We start from the raw sequence: 21,054 nt of genomic DNA, 5'->3' as shown, positions 1-21,054 counted from the left end.
CCCGCGCCATCTCCCCACATGCTTCCATATAGTGAATGGCTATTAGCTTTTCTGATTGCTGAGCAGCTCCATCCATCCACCAATCCGCATGCTGACAGCCATTCACTGTCTGGCTGCAGGCTGGGAGGCAGGAGAATACTTCCTGGCCACTCTGATTGGGTGTAATTGAAATAATAGCTGCTGGGCAGCACTTGCAACCTGCCTCCTAAGAAGTTTCCGGAGGCATCAGCCCATGGGGCAGATGCCCCCCTGATCCCATCCCTCTTCTGCTTGAAGGTCCCTAGTATTATGTGGCCCTGAACAGCTGGCCAGTGTGCCTATACATTCAGATGGCCCTGGCACTGCCCCCAGTACTCTGGCCACGAGTACAGCAATAATCACTAATAACACTCAGAATCAGGCCCCATACAGTATCTCTCTATGTAGCTGCTTAACAGAGACACTAGAATGAAATAAACAGCAGCTTCCTTACCGTGTTGTCCCGGCCCGTATTCCTCCTCACCCTGCTCACCACTCGCTTTGGAAAGACAATTTCATGATCTGGAAGCCCATAAACTTGATATCCTAAGGATATAATAGAGAAAATTGATTATTATTATTATTATTATTATTATTTATTTATATGTTGCTCCAAAATTCCCCAGCATTGCACATTTAGTAAATATAGCATAGTAAGCATTGTATACTGTAATTAATATAGCAAAAAATGGTGTGTAATACTATACATAAAATGTAATAAGTAAGGTGTATGACAAACTTGTTGAACCAAACATAATTATCCTTTCCATGAATTTATTTTTAATTAGGGAAACTCTTCAGTCTTGCTACAGAAGTCCTGACAGCTGTGCAATGCTTGGAAGTGTGACTGGAGGGTACTGATTGGTCTACGTCCTCAGCATTCTAAGGGGTCTATGTACTAAGCCTTGGACAGAGATAAAGTGGACGGAGATAAAGTACCAGCCAATCAGCTCCTAACTGCCATGTTACAGACTATGGACCTGATTCCGGTTGGATTGCAAATTCTGCTAAATATCGCATGCTGGGGGCCGTCCAGCGCTGACCATCCCGCCTAGCACAGGCCAAGTACACCTAGCATGCTGACCATCCCGCCCAGCGAGCGAAATGTAATTGTGGTTGCAGCAACTGTGGACGACCCCTGCCATCGCATCCTGGCTACAAAGGCAGGCGCACCACTGCCATTTTTCCCTCTCGACGGCTGCATGTGACGTCATGCAGCCACCCTGAAAATGGCGCCACCCTGCCTCCTGTTTGAAGCGTCCTGCTGCACAAGGCAGCGTTGCCACCCCGCGAACGCCTCTGCCTGTCAATCAGGCAGAGATGTTCACAGCCAATGCGATCGGGACCTATACATGCGCATTGGCCGTGGCAAAAGATATGTTGCGGTCACATCACAATTACGATGCACCCTGAATAACCCACAATGTTTGTAAAATCACAGTTGGAAGCTGGTTGGTTGTTACTTTATCTCCTTCCACTTTATCTCTCTCCAAGGCTTAGTAAATAAACCCGGGATGTATTCATGTGACCGGCGGTCAGGTGACCGACAATCACATGACCTCCCCCTACATTCCGCCCCCTCATTATCCCAACAGTCGGCATGCCGACCAACAGGGAGTATTCCCACTCGTGGGTGTCCACAACACCCTTAGAGTGGGTATAGAACCCGTGATGACCGCTAGGGGCTTGCTGCACTCGCTCCCCCCCCCCCCCCCCGCCGGGATTCCGCTGCCGGCATCCCGGTGTCTGTATGCTGACCGTTGGTCAGCCATACCAGGCCCAATAAACCCCATTGCCACTTATCTCAGCAATAAGAGATTAAAGATTGCCGGAACGTACCATGAAACACATCCAGGGACAAGGGCTCTGATAGTAGCCCATCCATGCAATGTATAGTAAAGTGCTTCCCGATGCTGGTCTTACTTAGTCCTTAGTCTTACTGTCCTGATTTTGGCGTGACAGTCATGTTTTTCGGGCATTGTTCCGCCCGCAGGCTGCAGTGTCCCGCGGTGGTGGGGAGGGTGGGAGGACCCCTGTCACTTGCCGCTCTGCTTAGCACACATTATCTAATCACCGGGAGAGAGGGACTGGGGGCATGGCTGGCAGCTCAAAACAGTGGGTGTGTCTTCCGTTCGTGCCCCTTCCCTCAAGGCTACGCCCCCTCATTTAGGGCACTTTGCCTCTTCCAGCTCGGATAAAGTTGGTAGGTATGCAGTCGCACTATTGCGCATACACAGTGGTCATTGCCGAAGGTGAATCCTATGGATCTCCCAAAAACTTTTGTGGTAAGTAGTAGCCCATAGGGTACAATGGATAAAAAATACCAGCGCTTGGTAAATATCAGATCGAAATGGGGAATATCTCCAGTAGATAGTGCAGGGGATACTGTAAGGCAGACATCAGGGGGATATCCTGCAAATTTCCTTTGGTAAATAAGCTGCCTGAAGTTTAACACTGCCTCTCAGTGCCACAACAGGGCTGTATGGTGCCCTGTGCCAGCCACACTCCTGACCAATGGTGTCAAGAAGGAGGCAGGTTAGCAGACATCGAGACTGATGACATCATGAAGGGGCGTGGGCATCTACGCCAGTAACTGCTGCATTGCCTGCAGTGTCCTCAGGATGCTCTGGGTGGCTGCAGACACTGCAGGGTACCTGCCTGGTGCGTCCAAATGACACTGGGGTCGGCGATGCAGCAGAGATCCTGGGTGCAGAGAGCCGTGCTAGGTACCCTGCTAGCCAAATGCAGTGACCGTGGGGCAGAAATGGTGCCGCCCACAGAGCACTGGACTCGCACACCGCTCACACCCCCCCTAGTTACAGCCCTGCTGCCTCTTAATTATGACTGACCATAAAAACTTTCACTCTGTATTGGACATTCATTTTCTTGTAACCAATATTTGCTATGAATCCCCACAATCAAAGAACAGCTACTCCCACCTCTGGTAATTACACAGAGGCAGACAGTGGATGCAGAAATCTGTTTGGGCAGAGCTGACGCAGCCTTCACAGCGCCTGCCCTACTTCCTGCTGAACTGAACGGTGCTCCAGTGAAGATGTCATATGATCATTAGTTGCCAGGGAAATGACACGTGGCTCAGTAATTTCACTGTTCCCTAGTGATTTGAAGGTTTGTCCAGTGATGTCATTGTTTCTAAGTACATTGAAAAGAGGCTTAGTAATACCTCTGGCTCATAATGAAATCAAAAGTGGTTCAGCTAGGTCACAGGTTGCTAGTGAATTAGAAGGCAGAATTCTCATCGGCATTGGACATGCCTATAAAATAGTTGTATTTAGGGGGAGATGTACTAAGCAGTGATAAAAGTGGAGAAGTGAGCCAGTGGAGAAGTTGCCCATGGCAACCAATCAGCTGATCTGTATACTTTCATAGTATGCAAATTATAAATATAACGTAAATGCTGATTGGTTGATATGTGCAACTTCTACACTGGCTCACTTCTCCACTTTTATCACTGCTTAGTACATCTCTCCCTTAGTGTGTATCTGACTTTTACTGTAAGTGCTAGGAGTCAAGAGAGTTATTTTTCCTGTAGCAATGACACTTGTACAAGGGCAGCACATAGGGGGGGTCATTCCGAGTTGATCGCTCGCTAGCAGATTTTAGCAGCCGTGCAAACGCCCACTGGGGAGTGTATTTTAGCTTAGCAGAAGTGTGAACGGTTATATCGCAGAGCAGCTACAAAAAATGTTTGTGCAGTGTCAGAGTAGCTCAAAACCTACTCCGCGTTTGCGATCACTTCAGACTATTCAGGTCCGGATTTGACGTCACAAATCCGCCCAGCATTCACCCAGCTACGCCTGCGTTTTTCCGCAAACTCCATGAAAACGGTCAGTTGACACCCAGAAACGCCAACTTCATGTCAATCACTCTGCGGCAAGCAGTGCGACTGAAATGCATCGCTAGACCCTGTGCAAAACTACATCGTTCGTTGTGCCCATACGTCGCACGTGCGCATTGCGCCGCATATGCAGAACTGCTGTTTTTTAGCCTGGATGCTGCGCTGCGAACAAATGCAGCTAGAGATCAACTCGGAAAGACATGGGGGCACGATCATTGTAATCGCATTGCTCCCCAGCCCCCAACACGCAGAGGATGACTGCTGTAGCACAGTGGCAGCAGCCACCCCAGACCCACTGCAGCCCAGCACTCAGCAGCATGCGCTGGCTGCTGGGTAAACAGAGGCTGCTGCCTCTCAGGGGAGTAAGGGGTTGGGGTTCCCTCTAGCAAGCACGGGCTCTGGTTATTGGTACACACAACCCCAGCTCTCGGTATTGATGGCTGGATCTCTTCCGGTGTCACTTATGTCAGAGATTAGAGGTGAGTAGACAGTTAGGGGTAGATGTATGAGCCCTGCAGCGTCACAATACTTGTATGAAACTGGGGTATGACCTAGTGTCACAATACGTGTATGAATATTACACTCCAATCTGACCTGCAGCGTCACAATACATGTATGAATATTAAGCTGCAGTACGACCTGCAGCTTCACAATACTTGTATGAAACTGGGGTATGACCTAGTGTCACAATACGTGTATGAATATTACACTCCAATCTGACCTGCAGCGTCACAATACATGTATGAATATTACACTGCAGTATGACCTGCAGCATCACAATACTTGTGTGAAATTGGGGTATGACCTACAGCGTCACAATACATGTATGAATATTACACTGCGGACTGACCAGCAGCGTCACAATTAGAGATGAGCGCCTGAAATTTTTCGGGTTTTGTGTTTTGGTTTTGGGTTCGGTTCCGCGGCCGTGTTTTGGGTTCGAACGCGTTTTGGCAAAACCTCACCGAATTTTTTTTGTCGGATTCGGGTGTGTTTTGGATTCGGGTGTTTTTTTCAAAAAACACTAAAAAACAGCTTAAATCATAGAATTTGGGGGTCATTTTGATCCCAAAGTATTATTAACCTCAAAAACCATAATTTCCACTCATTTTCAGTCTATTCTGAATACCTCACACCTCACAATATTATTTTTAGTCCTAAAATTTGCACCGAGGTCGCTGTGTGAGTAAGATAAGCGACCCTAGTGGCCGACACAAACACCGGGCCCATCTAGGAGTGGCACTGCAGTGTCACGCAGGATGTCCCTTCCAAAAAACCCTCCCCAAACAGCACATGACGCAAAGAAAAAAAGAGGCGCAATGAGGTAGCTGTGTGAGTAAGATTAGCGACCCTAGTGGCCGACACAAACACCGGGCCCATCTAGGAGTGGCACTGCAGTGTCACGCAGGATGTCCCTTCCAAAAAACCCTCCCCAAACAGCACATGACGCAAAGAAAAAAAGAGGCGCAATGAGGTAGCTGACTGTGTGAGTAAGATTAGCGACCCTAGTGGCCGACACAAACACCGGGCCCATCTAGGAGTGGCACTGCAGTGTCACGCAGGATGTCCCTTCCAAAAAACCCTCCCCAATCAGCACATGATGCAAAGAAAAAGAAAAGAAAAAAGAGGTGCAAGATGGAATTGTCCTTGGGCCCTCCCACCCACCCTTATGTTGTATAAACAAAACAGGACATGCACACTTTAACCAACCCATCATTTCAGTGACAGGGTCTGCCACACGACTGTGACTGATATGACGGGTTGGTTTGGACCCCCCCCAAAAAAGAAGCAATTAATCTCTCCTTGCACAAACTGGCTCTACAGAGGCAAGATGTCCACCTCATCTTCACCCTCCGATATATCACCGTGTACATCCCCCTCCTCACAGATTATCAATTCGTCCCCACTGGAATCCACCATCTCAGCTCCCTGTGTACTTTGTGGAGGCAATTGCTGCTGGTCAATGTCTCCGCGGAGGAATTGATTATAATTCATTTTAATGAACATCATCTTCTCCACATTTTCTGGATGTAACCTCGTACGCCGATTGCTGACAAGGTGAGCGGCGGCACTAAACACTCTTTCGGAGTACACACTTGTGGGAGGGCAACTTAGGTAGAATAAAGCCAGTTTGTGCAAGGGCCTCCAAATTGCCTCTTTTTCCTGCCAGTATAAGTACGGACTGTGTGACGTGCCTACTTGGATGCGGTCACTCATATAATCCTCCACCATTCTATCAATGTTGAGAGAATCATATGCAGTGACAGTAGACGACATGTCCGTAATCGTTGTCAGGTCCTTCAGTCCGGACCAGATGTCAGCATCAGCAGTCGCTCCAGACTGCCCTGCATCACCGCCAGCGGGTGGGCTCGGAATTCTGAGTCTTTTCCTCGCACCCCCAGTTGCGGGAGAATGTGAAGGAGGAGATGTTGACAGGTCGCGTTCCGCTTGACTTGACAATTTTGTCACCAGCAGGTCTTTCAACCCCAGCAGACCTGTGTCTGCCGGAAAGAGAGATCCAAGGTAGGCTTTAAATCTAGGATCGAGCACGGTGGCCAAAATGTAGTGCTCTGATTTCAACAGATTGACCACCCGTGAATCCTTGTTAAGCGAATTAAGGGCTGCATCCACAAGTCCCACATGCCTAGCGGAATCGCTCCCTTTTAGCTCCTTCTTCAATGCCTCCAGCTTCTTCTGCAAAAGCCTGATGAGGGGAATGACCTGACTCAGGCTGGCAGTGTCTGAACTGACTTCACGTGTGGCAAGTTCAAAGGGCATCAGAACCTTGCACAACGTTGAAATCATTCTCCACTGCACTTGAGACAGGTGCATTCCACCTACTATATCGTGCTCAATTGTATAGGCTTGAATGGCCTTTTGCTGCTCCTCCAACCTCTGAAGCATATAGAGGGTTGAATTCCACCTCGTTACCACTTCTTGCTTCAGATGATGGCAGGGCAGGTTCAGTAGTTTTTGGTGGTGCTCCAGTCTTCTGTACGTGGTGCCTGTACGCCGAAAGTGTCCCGCAATTTTTCTGGCCACCGACAGCATCTCTTGCACGCCCCTGTCGTTTTTTAAAAAATTCTGCACCACCAAATTCAAGGTATGTGCAAAACATGGGACGTGCTGGAATTTGCCCATATTTAATGCACACACAATATTGCTGGCGTTGTCCGATGCCACAAATCCACAGGAGAGTCCAATTGGGGTAAGCCATTCCGCGATGATCTTCCTCAGTTGCCGTAAGAGGTTTTCAGCTGTGTGCGTATTCTGGAAAGCGGTGATACAAAGCGTAGCCTGCCTAGGAAAGAGTTGGCGTTTGCGAGATGCTGCTACTGGTGCCGCCGCTGCTGTTCTTGCGGCGGGAGTCCATACATCTACCCAGTGGGCTGTCACAGTCATATAGTCCTGACCCTGCCCTGCTCCACTTGTCCACATGTCCGTGGTTAAGTGGACATTGGGTACAACTGCATTTTTTAGGACACTGGTGAGTCTTTTTCTGACGTCCGTGTACATTCTCGGTATCGCCTGCCTAGAGAAGTGGAACCTAGATGGTATTTGGTAACGGGGGCATACTGCCTCAATAAATTGTCTAGTTCCCTGTGAACTAACGGCGGATACCGGACGCACGTCTAACACCAACATAGTTGTCAAGGACTCAGTTATCCGCTTTGCAGTAGGATGACTGCTGTGATATTTCATCTTCCTCGCAAAGGACTGTTGAACAGTCAATTGCTTACTGGAAGTAGTACAAGTGGGCTTACGACTTCCCCTCTGGGATGACCATCGACTCCCAGCGGCAACAACAGCAGCGCCAGCAGCAGTAGGCGTTACACGCAAGGATGCATCGGAGGAATCCCAGGCAGGAGAGGACTCGTCAGAATTGCCAGTGACATGGCCTGCAGGACTATTGGCATTCCTGGGGAAGGAGGAAATTGACACTGAGGGAGTTGGTGGGGTGGTTTGCGTGAGCTTGGTTACAAGAGGAAGGGATTTACTGGTCAGTGGACTGCTTCCGCTGTCACCCAAAGTTTTTGAACTTGTCACTGACTTATTATAAATGCGCTGCAGGTGACGTATAAGGGAGGATGTTCCGAGGTGGTTAACGTCCTTACCCCTACTTATTACAGCTTGACAAAGGGAACACACGGCTTGACACCTGTTGTCCGCATTTCTGGTGAAATACCTCCACACCGAAGAGCTGATTTTTTTGGTATTTTCACCTGGCATGTCAACTGCCATATTCCTCCCACGGACAACAGGTGTCTCCCCGGGTGCCTGACTTAAACAAACCACCTCACCATCAGAATCCTCCTGGTCAATTTCCTCCCCAGCGCCAGCAACACCCATATCCTCCTCATCCTGGTGTACTTCAACACTGACATCTTCAATCTGACTATCAGGAACTGGACTGCGGGTGCTCCTTCCAGCACTTGCAGGGGGCGTGCAAATGGTGGAAGGCGCATGCTCTTCACGTCCAGTGTTGGGAAGGTCAGGCATCGCAACCGACACAATTGGACTCTCCTTGTGGATTTGGGATTTCGAAGAATGCACAGTTCTTTGCTGTGCTGCTTTTGCCAGCTTGAGTCTTTTCATTTTTCTAGCGAGAGGCTGAGTGCTTCCATCCTCATGTGAAGCTGAACCACTAGCCATGAACATAGGCCAGGGCCTCAGCCGTTCCTTGCCACTCCGTGTGGTAAATGGCATATTGGCAAGTTTACGCTTCTCCTCCGACAATTTTATTTTAGGTTTTGGAGTCCTTTTTTTACTGATATTTGGTGTTTTGGATTTGACATGCTCTGTACTATGACATTGGGCATCGGCCTTGGCAGACGACGTTGCTGGCATTTCATCGTCTCGGCCATGACTAGTGGCAGCAGCTTCAGCACGAGGTGGAAGTGGATCTTGATCTTTCCCTAATTTTGGAACCTCAACATTTTTGTTCTCCATATTTTAATAGGCACAACTAAAAGGCACCTCAGGTAAACAATGGAGATGGATGGATTGGATACTAGTATACAATTATGTACGGGCTGCCGAGTGCCGACACAGAGGTAGCCACAGCCGTGAACTACCGCACTGTACTGTGTCTGCTGCTAATATATAGACTGGTTGATAAAGAGATAGTATACTCGTAACTAGTATGTATGTATAAAGAAAGAAAAAAAAACCACGGTTAGGTGGTATATACAATTATGGACGGGCTGCCGAGTGCCGACACAGAGGTAGCCACAGCCGTGAACTACCGCACTGTACTGTGTCTGCTGCTAATATATAGACTGGTTGATAAAGAGATAGTATACTCGTAACTAGTATGTATATATAAAGAAAGAAAGAAAAACCACGGTTAGGTGGTATATACAATTATGGACGGGCTGCCGAGTGCCGACACAGAGGTAGCCACAGCCGTGAACTACCGCACTGTACTGTGTCTGCTGCTAATATAGACTGGTTGATAAAGAGATAGTATACTCGTAACTAGTATGTATGTATAAAGAAAGAAAAAAAAACCACGGTTAGGTGGTATATACAATTATGGAAAGGGCTGCCGAGTGCCGACACAGAGGTAGCCACAGCCGTGAACTACCGCACTGTACTGTGTCTGCTGCTAATATATAGACTGGTTGATAAAGAGATAGTATACTCGTAACTAGTATGTATGTATAAAGAAAGAAAAAAAAACCACGGTTAGGTGGTATATACAATTATGGACGGGCTGCCGAGTGCCGACACAGAGGTAGCCACAGCCGTGAACTACCGCACTGTACTGTGTCTGCTGCTAATATATAGACTGGTTGATAAAGAGATAGTATACTCGTAACTAGTATGTATGTATAAAGAAAGAAAAAAAAACCACGGTTAGGTGGTATATACAATTATGGACGGGCTGCCGAGTGCCGACACAGAGGTAGCCACAGCCGTGAACTACCGCACTGTACTGTGTCTGCTGCTAATATATAGACTGGTTGATAAAGAGATAGTATACTCGTAACTAGTATGTATGTATAAAGAAAGAAAAAAAAACCACGGTTAGGTGGTATATACAATTATGGACGGGCTGCCGAGTGCCGACACAGAGGTAGCCACAGCCGTGAACTACCGCACTGTACTGTGTCTGCTGCTAATATATAGACTGGTTGATAAAGAGATAGTATACTCATAACTAGTATGTATGTATAAAGAAAGAAAAAAAAACCACGGTTAGGTGGTATATACAATTATGGATGGGCTGCCGAGTGCCGACACAGAGGTAGCCACAGCCGTGAACTACCGCACTGTACTGTGTCTGCTGCTAATATAGACTGGTTGATAAAGAGATAGTATACTACTAATATTATATATACTGGTGGTCAGGTCACTGGTCACTAGTCACACTGGCAGTGGCACTCCTGCAGCAAAAGTGTGCACTGTTTAATTTTAATATAATATTATGTACTCCTGGCTCCTGCTATAACCTATAACTGGCACTGCAGTAGTGCTCCCCAGTCTCCCCCACAATTATAAGCTGTGTGAGCTGAGCAGTCAGACAGATATATAATATATATAGATGATGCAGCACACTGGCCTGAGCCTGAGCAGTGCACACAGATATGGTATGTGACTGACTGAGTCACTGTGTGTATCGCTTTTTTCAGGCAGAGAACGGATATATTAAATAAACTGCACTGTGTGTCTGGTGGTCACTCACTATATAATATATTATGTACTCCTGGCTCCTGCTATAACCTATAACTGGCACTGCAGTAGTGCTCCCCAGTCTCCCCCACAATTATAAGCTGTGTGAGCTGAGCAGTCAGACAGATATATATAATATTATATATAGATAATAGATGATGCAGCACACTGGCCTGAGCCTGAGCAGTGCACACAGATATGGTATGTGACTGAGTCACTGTGTGCTGTGTATCGCTTTTTTCAGGCAGAGAACGGATTATAAATAAAACTGGTGGTCACTATCAGCAAAACTCTGCACTGTACTGAGTACTCCTAATGCTCCCCAAAATTAGTAAATCAAGTGTCTCTCTAATCTATTCTAAACGGAGAGGACGCCAGCCACGTCCTCTCCCTATCAATCTCAATGCACGTGTGAAAATGGCGGCGACGCGCGGCTCCTTATATAGAATCCGAGTCTCGCGATAGAATCCGAGCCTCGCGAGAATCCGACAGCGTCATGATGACGTTCGGGCGCGCTCGGGTTAACCGAGCAAGGCGGGAAGATCCGAGTCGCTCGGACCCGTGAAAAAAAACATGAAGTTCTGGCGGGTTCAGATTCAGAGAAACCGAACCCGCTCATCTCTAGTCACAATATGTGTATGAATATTACACTGCGGTGCATCCTGCAGCATCACAGTACTTGTATAAATATTACACTGGGGTACAGCACAAAAAAAAAAAAAACAGCAGGGTACCTGTATGGACACAGCAACCCTTGGATGGACACAGCAGTCCCTGGATGGACACTGGATGGACACAGCACCCCTGGATGGACACAGCAGTCCCTAGATGGACACAGCACCCCTGGATGGACACAGCACCCCTGGATGGACACAGCAGCCCTTGAAGGATAAAACAGCCCCTGAATGGACCAACAAACCCCTGGACGGACACAGTACCCCTGGATGTACAGCACCGCTGAAGCTCCCCAGCCGGAGTGAAGTTGCGCACTTAGCACCGGGGACCTTTATGCAATCCAAAGCCCACAAGAATCCGACAGAGGGAGAATGACATTTTGACTCGTTTTGGGATCCTAGTCAGGCAGGAAATAAAGAGGGGAGATAAATGATTTGAAAGACATTACATGTATCATGTAACACTGTGACGACTAATATCGATAAGTGGAGAAAAAATGGCACAACAGGGACATTACCAAGATCAGAATCCCTGCATCTGGCAACATCAGAGGAGCCAGATGCAGGGATTACTGGCAGGAACTGGTCACTCCATGCATGCATATCTGAGCAGAGCAGCGGTGACGTTATGCTCCACCAACCTTCCCAACGCACCAAGAACACCGTGGTCTGTAGGTGGGACTGCGGTACAGTGTTCAAAAGGTGGATTCTCCTGCTGAAATCTGGACAATTGGGAGGTATGAATGACAACAATCTCACTCATTCTGCTCCTGTCTGGGTTAGGGCTAGGTTGACAAAACTAAATTTCTCACAAAAAGACAACATCCAACCCTGCCCAAATTTTACTACAAAAAATAAAACCAATCACCAAAAGCAAATGGGAGAATTTATTTTTGTCAGATGAAGATGATGTTGAACTTTTAAACCTCAATTTCAAAAGATTTGTTTAGTACAAAAAACAACACCCAAAGGAGACCATACTGTATGTAGTATGATGCATGGAGACAGCAACATCATGCTTTGGGGACTGTATCTCCGCACCTGGGACTGGGGCTCTAGTCAGGAATGATGGCATAACAAATAGCTTCAGTTATCAAGACATTTTAGCACAATATATGCTGACTTCTGTGAGAAAGCTGGAGATGAGGAGGAAGTACACATTCCACCATGATAGCTCACGTCCAAATTACCCAAGGAATGGCTCCTGAAAAGGAAGATCAAGTCTTGGCACGGTCCATTCAGAGGCTAGACCTCAATCCCATTGAAGACTTGTGGAATGACCTAAACACGGCTTTGCAGAAATAGATTTACAAAATCTAGATGTGCAAAGTTGATAGAGACGTATTCAAACACTGTAAAGAAATGTTATTCTATATGGCACCCCTGGTACTCTTTACCATAATGTACCTCTCCCGGGACTTGCTTGATACTCACCATAACTTGTAACCACCAATCTCATGCTTCTGCTTCTCCAGACTCACTACTATCCTATACCTTTTTCTACCCCTTCCCTCCTCCTCTACTCTCCTCCTCCACCTCCTGCATTCTTTGCTCTAACTCCCATCTTACATGTTTGATCCTTTTACTTGCTCACAATTATTATACATTTAGATTAATAGAATTCTCGATGTTCACAAAAAATCTTCTCTCTATCATACCTCCTAACATTGGGAGATGGAAAGGAGGTACTCCGTCTACTGCGACCGGCTGAAAAGGAGGCGTGACCTATAGAAAAAGGGAGAGTGGCTTCGCAGGAGTGCCACGTTCGCGAGCCACACCTCTATTTTCCATCACTGTGGGGGCATGCCCAGCTCTCTGTGAGCTGCTGGCATGCCCCCTCCACTCTGCCTCCTGTGCATACATGCTGTGCGCATGTGCGCAGCGTCTATTCACCGCTGTTCTTCTAGGCAGAGCAGTGACTGACGGGAGCCTCCCAACTAACCCCCTCACCCCCACCCCCACTGTGGGACTATGCAGCCTGCGTGGGGGACAGCTGGACAGTGCCAAAAAAACAGGACTGTCCTGCAAAAATCGGGACAGTTGGGAGGTATGCTCTGTAATTGTTCTATTACATCGTAAATGTTATGTTGCCTTTAGCTGTACGAGTATATGTTATGAGCATTGTTACTTGCTGTCAAGCTTGTTTCCTCACTAATTGCATGTATTTAAATGCTTAATAAACGATTATAAAAAAATAAAATAAAAAAAACTGACTGCTTTAATAACAGCAAATGGTGCTTCCACAAAGTGTCAGTCTAGGAGTGTGTGTGCACACTAACAGGGTATTGTAGATTTCTTTTATTTTCACTTCTGGTTCCTCAAAATTGTCTATTTGTATTCCACTAGCATTTTAAGACCACATAAAAGGTGGAAAAAGGACTCGCCTGATTTAACTTAAGTTCAGGCTTTACAATATCAATAAGGGTTTGTAGACCTTATATTCACTGTAGAAACAATGTTATGCAAATGACATTGCTGTTCCAGACTGGCCTCTCCATGGATTTACTTAGCTGAATTCATCCAACACATACTGTACTGTACCATACATACATAAAATATATATTAGTTCTATATCTTTAAGAATGTTACTGATTGTTGTAACGTAGAGTATTTTAAAGGTTACTGGCCATTAGAGTTAGATCCTTATCACACGGCTGTCCTGTTTTATAATTCCACTCAACTCCTTTTTAATTAACAGTAATTGTTCTGGATTTAAGGATTATCCAAATTATCTGTTAAACATACGTTGAGAATTGTTCTGAGGACTAGATAATGGGTGGAATATGATGGACATATGCTCCAGTGGAGACTGGCCAAGGCCACATACCCATTATAACCATTGCATTCAAATTACAATCCACAAATTATACTATTCAAAACAGTATGCTTTCAAGTGCATGGGATGCCGGCAGTCAGAATACCGAGCAGGGTCAGGATTCCGACTGGGCTGAAACGTTGACAACACAGCTATTGTGTATCTAGTTGCTTATTAAGTCCGGAGTGCCGCCATCCGTATAATGAGGGTCATTCCGACCCCTTCGCTCGCTGCGTTTTAACGCAGCAGAGCGAACGGGTCCCTGCTGCGCATGCCATAATGCACCTGCGGGACAGGTGAAGGCTGTAGCAGGATAGCGATTGCCTCTGCCTGATTGACCGGCAGAGGCAATCGATGGGCGGGAGTGGGCAAAACGGCGGCGTTTAGCCGCCGTTTCGTCGGCGCAGTCCGGCTAACGCAAGCATGGCCGGACTGAACGGGAGGAGGGCCGCAGCGGCTGCATGATGTCATACGCAGCCGCTGCGGGCCAGGGAGCGAGGAGTAGCTCCCGGCCAGCAAGCTAGAGCTGCGCTGGCTGGGAGCTGCTCCTGAAGTGCAAAGGAATCGCCGCTGTGCGTTGCCTTCGCACTTCTGCGAGGGGGGCCGGACTGACATGAGGGGCAGGGTAGCCCCTTGCTGGGCGCATGTCAGGAAAGATGATCGTAGCTGTGCAAAATTTTGCACAGCTTTGATCAACTCGGAATGACCACCAATGTACTGCATCTCTCTCTCTCTCTCTCCTATATAATAGCCCAGATCTGTGACTTTGTGACTCATTTGCTAACGCTGGGCGGAGTCACAACACTGGCCGGAGTTAGTCAAATGAGTCACAGATCTGGGCTAATCTATAGGAGACTAGGAGCAGAAGCAGATGGTATGGGCATGGCACAGGCAGGGGTGCATACCTCCGAGCTTTCTTCAGGCAGAAGGAGGGACACATATGCGGCAAAAAGGGGCGTGGCCAACGAACAGGGGGCGTGGCTTCACGGGAGAACCCCCGTTTTCATCAGTAGGGGGGCATGCCCAGCGCTCTGTGAGCTGCTGGCATGCCCACAGGGGCTGATTATGTGTCCGGGGGGTCCAGGGCACTTGTCAGGGGGGCCCTATCTCATTGCTGTGCCTGCTGTGGGGTTGGGGGCGTGGCCTAGTCGGGCCCCGCGAGGCCACGCCCCCATATGCAAATTCCGTAGTTTTTTTTAAATGGGTTTTTGGCCCCTCAGCTAGGGGTAAATCCAGAAGGGGTGGTCGCTCCCCCCTACACAGGCAGAAGAAAGCAGAGAGACTGCTGCCTCCCTGCAACACCACAGACCTGCCAACACGCAGCAATGTGTGCTGACTGTAGCACAATGCTGCCGCTGTTGCTGGCAGGACGGGGGAGCTTCTGAGCAGGGACAGAGCTACTCCAGTCGGGGCGGCCCCTAAAACTGTGGGGCCAACGGTACGTACCCCCTGCCCCCCCCCCCCCCCTTAATCCGGCTCTGCTGCCGGAACCCCCCCATTAATCCGTACCCCCTGATGCCCCCTCTCCCTCCACTATTCACCATTGCTCTGCTAAACAAAACAGCGAGTGCAGGAGCTTTCCAACTGCCCCCCACGCGGGACACTGCGACCCCCCGATGGGACAGCGGGACAGACCCCCAAAAATGGGACTGTCCCACGAAAATCAGGACAGTTGGGAGGTATGGGGGGGGGGGGCTGTGGGGGGTATGCCGTACAGACAGACGGGCACCGGCTCACTGTGTGCTTGACCCCCCACATCAGCATACTCAGCAGGGGCTCTCTGGCGCGGAGGAGCGTCACTTTCTGGCACACTCCACGCTTCTTAGCTGCAGTTTTGTGGGGCACCTGCCGCTGTGCAGGTTCCGTACTGCCTCTTATCTCCAGCCCCGGCAACCCCACCGCTAGCTGCAGCGCTGCCGCCCGCAGTGAGGTGCGCCCAGCTCCTTCACACACTTTAGCTGGCGGGTAGCGCTGCAGAAGTCCGAGCTGCTTGCAGGCTCCGACCCCCTCCTCCCTCCAGCCACAGCGTCTCCTGGGGGCTAACCAGTCACTCCCAGTCTCCCCTTACCACAGTGCCCGGCGGCTGCGCAAGGTCTGCGGTGTGTGACTGAGGAGGGGGGGGGGAGGGATGCAGACGGGCAGAGGAAGCAGGACTCCAGCCTAAGAGAGTCAGCCATGCCAAGTCTCCACCAGCAGCAGATCCCAACAAGTTGGAGTGGAACAGCAGCAGCCAGCAGCAGTGACTCCGGTAAGACACATCTGTCTGTCACCACTGTTTTGTCCCTAATACCAATCTCTCCCGTGCCCTGTGTTCTGTCATGTCCCTGTCACCCCTGGCCTTGCCCTGTCACCCCTGGCCTGGCCCTGTCACCCTTATCCTGGCCCTGTCACCCCTATCCTGGTCCTGTCACCCCTGTGCTTGCCCTGTCAACCCTATACTGGCCCCGTCACCCCTGTCCTGGTTCTGCCGCCCCTACCCTGGCCCTGTCACCCCTATCCTGTCCCTGTCATTTCTGTCCTGGCCCCTTCGCCTCTGTCCTGGCCCCGTCACCCCTGTTCTGACCCTGTCACCCCTGTCCTGGCCCCGTCACTCCTGTCCTGGCCCTGTTACTGCATACCCTCCAATTGCCTAAAGGATAAAATAAAAAAGGGGCAGACTAGATGGGCCAAGTGGTTCTTATCTGCCGTCAAATTCTATGTTTCTATGTTACCATTTTGGCAGGTACAGTACCCGCAGCTTCTCCAGACCCCTCCCCAATGCACCACACCTCCGCACCTTCCCCTCCACCACGTGCACTCCACCCCTCCCCCACACGCTGTGCCTCCAGACCCCCTACACCACCCTCGGCTCCCACTCCTCCGCTCCTTCACCACCCACAGCACCTCCAGACCCCCTCCACCATCCACCCCCCCATATATGTCTCCCCCCACATCTGCCCTCCTCCACCCGCAGCATCTGCAGACACCCTCCTCCATCCCCCGTCCCCCCTCCCCCACCCCTCCCCCACCCATGGCACACCAGTATCTGCCCCTCCCCTACCCACGGCGCCTGCGGACCCCGACCCCACCCCCGGCACTCCTGCCCCTTCCCATCCCACAGCACCTCCGGAACCCTTCACCCATCCGCAACATCCCCACACCTGCCCCTCTCCCACCCGTGGCACCCCTGCCCCTCCCCCACCTGCAGTGCCTCCGGACCCCTCCCCCATCTGCAGCCCCCACTCCTCTGCCCCTCCCCCACCCGCAGCACCTCCCGACCTTTCCCCATCCGGGCTCCCCCTCCGCGCTTCCGCCCCCCTCCACCCGCAGCATCTACAGACACCCTCCCCTATCCGCAGTCCCCCCCCCCCCCCCGCACCCGCTACATTCTGTACATCGTGCCCTACAGGTGCTGTTCACGCCGTCGCAAGGGGCTGCACCTTCTTCACCGTCGCACGCCCTTTCATTGTGCAATATTTAACCACTAACAAAGGAATGCAGGTAATACTCCATATAATACAAATATTGAACACCAGAAAGGCATCCAAGGGTTAAGGGGGCGTAGCCCCTTGCAACGGTGTGAAAAGCACCCGTAGGGCGTGATGAAGCACCTAGTATATATATATATATATATATATATATATATATATAAAATTAATAACTCAAATTATAATTCATAATCCATTATTTACAACCAAATAGTGTGGGTAATACGGACTGATGATCATGCTGATAGCTATGTAGCAAAAGGTGGCTACCTCATGCCGGCTATTGTTACTATAGCGTAATTCCACACAGGAACCCCTTTCGTCTGATGGAAGTGACCTCTTCCCTCATTCTTATTATGTGAGCATTTCCACATGCATTGTACAGTTAGTCATATCCATAAGGTCTCTGTGCTATATCTGGTCTCGGTTAGTGATGTGCACCGGACATTTTTCGGGTTTTGTGTTTTGGTTTTGGATTCGGTTCCGCGGCCGTGTTTTGGATTCGGACGCGTTTTGGCAAAACCTCCCTGAAAATTTTTTGTCGGATTCGGGTGTGTTTTGGATTCGGGTGTTTTTTTTACAAAAAACCCTCAAAAACAGCTTAAATCATAGAATTTAGGGGTCATTTTGATCCCATAGTATTATTAACCTCAATAACCATAATTTACACTCATTTTCAGTCTATTCTGAACACCTCACACCTCACAATATTATTTTAGTCTTAAAATTTGCACCGAGGTCGCTGGATGGCTAAGCTAAGCGACCCAAGTGGCCGACACAAACACCTGGCCCATCTAGGAGTGGCACTGCAGTGTCAGGCAGGATGGCCCTTCCAAAAACTACTCCCCAAACAGCACATGACGCAAAGAAAAAAAGAGGCGCAATGAGGTAGCTGTGTGAGTAAGCTAAGCGACCCTAGTGGCCGACACAAACACCTGGCCCATCTAGGAGTGGCACTGCAGTGTCAGGCAGGATGGCCCTTCCAAAAACTACTCCCCAAACAGCACATGACGCAAAGAAAAAAAGAGGCGCAATGAGGTAGCTGTGTGAGTAAGCTAAGCGACCCTAGTGGCCGACACAAACACCTGGCCCATCTAGGAGTGGCACTGCAGTGTCAGGCAGGATAGCCCTTCCAAAAACTACTCCCCAAACAGCACACGACGCAAAGAAAAAAAGAGGCGCAATGAGGTAGCTGTGTGAGTAAGCTAAGCGACCCTAGTGGCCGACACAAACACCTGGCCCATCTAGGAGTGGCACTGCAGTGTCAGGCAGGATGGCCCTTCCAAAAACTACTCCCCAAAAAGCACATGACGCAAAGAAAAAAAGAGGCGCAATGAGGTAGCTGTGTGAGTAAGCTAAGCGACCCTAGTGGCCGACACAAACACCTGGCCCATCTAGGAGTGGCACTGCAGTGTCAGGCAGGATGGCCCTTCCAAAAACTACTCCCCAAACAGCACATGACGCAAAGAAAAAAAGAGGCGCAATGAGGTAGCTGTGTGAGTAAGCTAAGCGACCCTAGTGGCCGACACAAACACCTGGCCCATCTAGGAGTGGCACTGCAGTGTCAGGCAGGATGGCCCTTCCAAAAAATACTCCCCAAACAGCACATGACGCAAAGAAAAATGAAAGAAAAAAAGAGGTGCAAGATGGAATTGTCCTTGGGCCCTCCCACCCACCCTTATGTTGTATAAACAGAACATGCACACTTTAACCAAGCCATCATTTCAGCGACAGGGTCTGCCACACGACTGTGACTGAAATGACTGGTTGGTTTGGGCCCCCACCAAAAAAGAAGCAATCAATCTCTCCTTGCACAAACTGGCTCTACAGAGGCAAGATGTCCACCTCATCATCATCGTCCGATTCATCACCCCTTTCACTGTGTACATCCCCCTCCTCACAGATTATTAATTCGTCCCCACTGGAATCCACCATCTCAGATCCCCGTGTACTTTCTGGAGGCAATTGCTGCTGGTTAATGTCTCCATGGAGTAATTGATTATAATTCATTTTAATGAACATCATCTTCTCCACATTTTCTGGAAGTATCCTCGTACGCCGATTGCTGACAAGGTGAGCGGCGGCACTAAACACTCTTTCGGAGTACACACTGGAGGGAGGGCAACTTAGGTAGAATAAAGCCAGTTTGTGCAAGGGCCTCCAAATTGCCTCTTTTCCCTGCCAGTATACGTACGGACTGTCTGACGTGCCTACTTGGATGCGGTCACTCATATAATCCTCCACCATTCTTTCAATGGTGAGAGAATCATATGCAGTGACAGTAGACGACATGTCAGTAATCGTTGGCAGGTCCTTCAGTCCGGACCAGATGTCAGCATCAGCAGTCGCTCCAGACTGCCCTGCATCACCGCCAGCGGGTGGGCTCGGAATTCGTAGCCTTTTCCTCGCACCCCCAGTTGCGGGAGAATGTGAAGGAGGAGATGTTGACAGGTCGCGTTCCGCTTGACTTGACAATTTTCTCACCAGCAGTTCTTTGAACCCCTGCAGACTTGTGTCTGCCGGAAAGAGAGATCCAACGTAGGTTTTAAATCTAGGATCGAGCACGGTGGCCAAAATGTAGTGCTCTGATTTCAACAGATTGACCACACGTGAATCCTGGTTAAGCGAATTAAGGGCTCCATCCACAAGTCCCACATGCCTAGCGGAATCGCTCTGTTTTAGCTCCTCCTTCAATGCCTCCAGCTTCTTCTGCAAAAGCCTGGTGAGGGGAATGACCTGACTCAGGCTGGCAGTGTCTGAACTGACTTCACGTGTGGCAAGTTCAAAGGGCAGCAGAACCTTGCACAACGTTGAAATCATTCTCCACTGCGCTTGAGACAGGTGCATTCCACCTCCTTTGCCTATATCGTGGGCAGATGTATAGGCTTGAATGGCCTTTTGCTGCTCCTCCATCCTCTGAAGCATATAGAGGGTTGAATTCCACCTCGTTACCACCTCTTGCTTCAGATGATGGCAGGGCAGGTTCAGGTTTTTTTGGTGGTGCTCCAGTCTTCTGCATGCGGTGCCTGCACGCCGAAAGTGGCCCGCAATTCTTCTGGCCACCGACAGCATCTCTTGCACGCCCCTGTCGTTTTTTAAATAATTCTGCACCACCAAATTCAAGGTATGTGCAAAACATGGGACGTGCTGGAATTTGCCCAGATGTAATGCGCGCACAATATTGCTGGCGTTGTCCGATGTCACAAATCCCCAGGAGAGTCCAATTGGGGTAAGCCATTCTGCGATGATCTTCCTCAGTTGCCGTAAGAGGTTTTCAGCTGTGTGCGTATTCTGGAAAGCGGTGATACAAAGCGTAGCCTGCCTAGGAAAGAGTTGGCGTTTGCGAGATCCTGCTACTGGTGTCGCCGCTGCTGTTCTTGCAGCGGGAGGCAATACATCTATGCAGTGGGCTGTCACAGTCATGTAGTCCTGAGTCTGCCCTGCTCCACTTGTCCACATGTCCGTGGTTAAGTGGACATTGGGTACAACTGCATTTTTTAGGACACTGGTGAGTCTTTTTCTGACGTCCGTGTACATTCTCGGTAT

At 49.4% G+C, this 21,054-nt stretch overlaps 1 protein-coding gene across 1 annotated transcript in view; it reads right to left on the bottom strand.

The window, feature by feature from the left end:
• LOC135056676 (disintegrin and metalloproteinase domain-containing protein 9-like) overlaps positions 1–21,054 on the bottom strand; it is a 189,823-nt gene that overhangs the window by 155,976 nt on the left and 12,793 nt on the right. Inside the window, exon 2 of the mRNA XM_063962128.1 lies at positions 473–564. Coding sequence (XP_063818198.1) covers positions 473–564 — 92 coding nt within the window. The remainder of the gene's footprint in view (positions 1–472; positions 565–21,054) is intronic.

The sequence above is a fragment of the Pseudophryne corroboree genome, chromosome 3, assembly GCF_028390025.1.
Source record: "Pseudophryne corroboree isolate aPseCor3 chromosome 3, aPseCor3.hap2, whole genome shotgun sequence".
Classification (NCBI taxonomy): Eukaryota; Metazoa; Chordata; class Amphibia; order Anura; family Myobatrachidae; genus Pseudophryne; species Pseudophryne corroboree.
The sequence above is the reverse complement of the archived record's forward strand: the minus strand, read 5'-3'. Positions and strand labels throughout refer to the sequence as shown.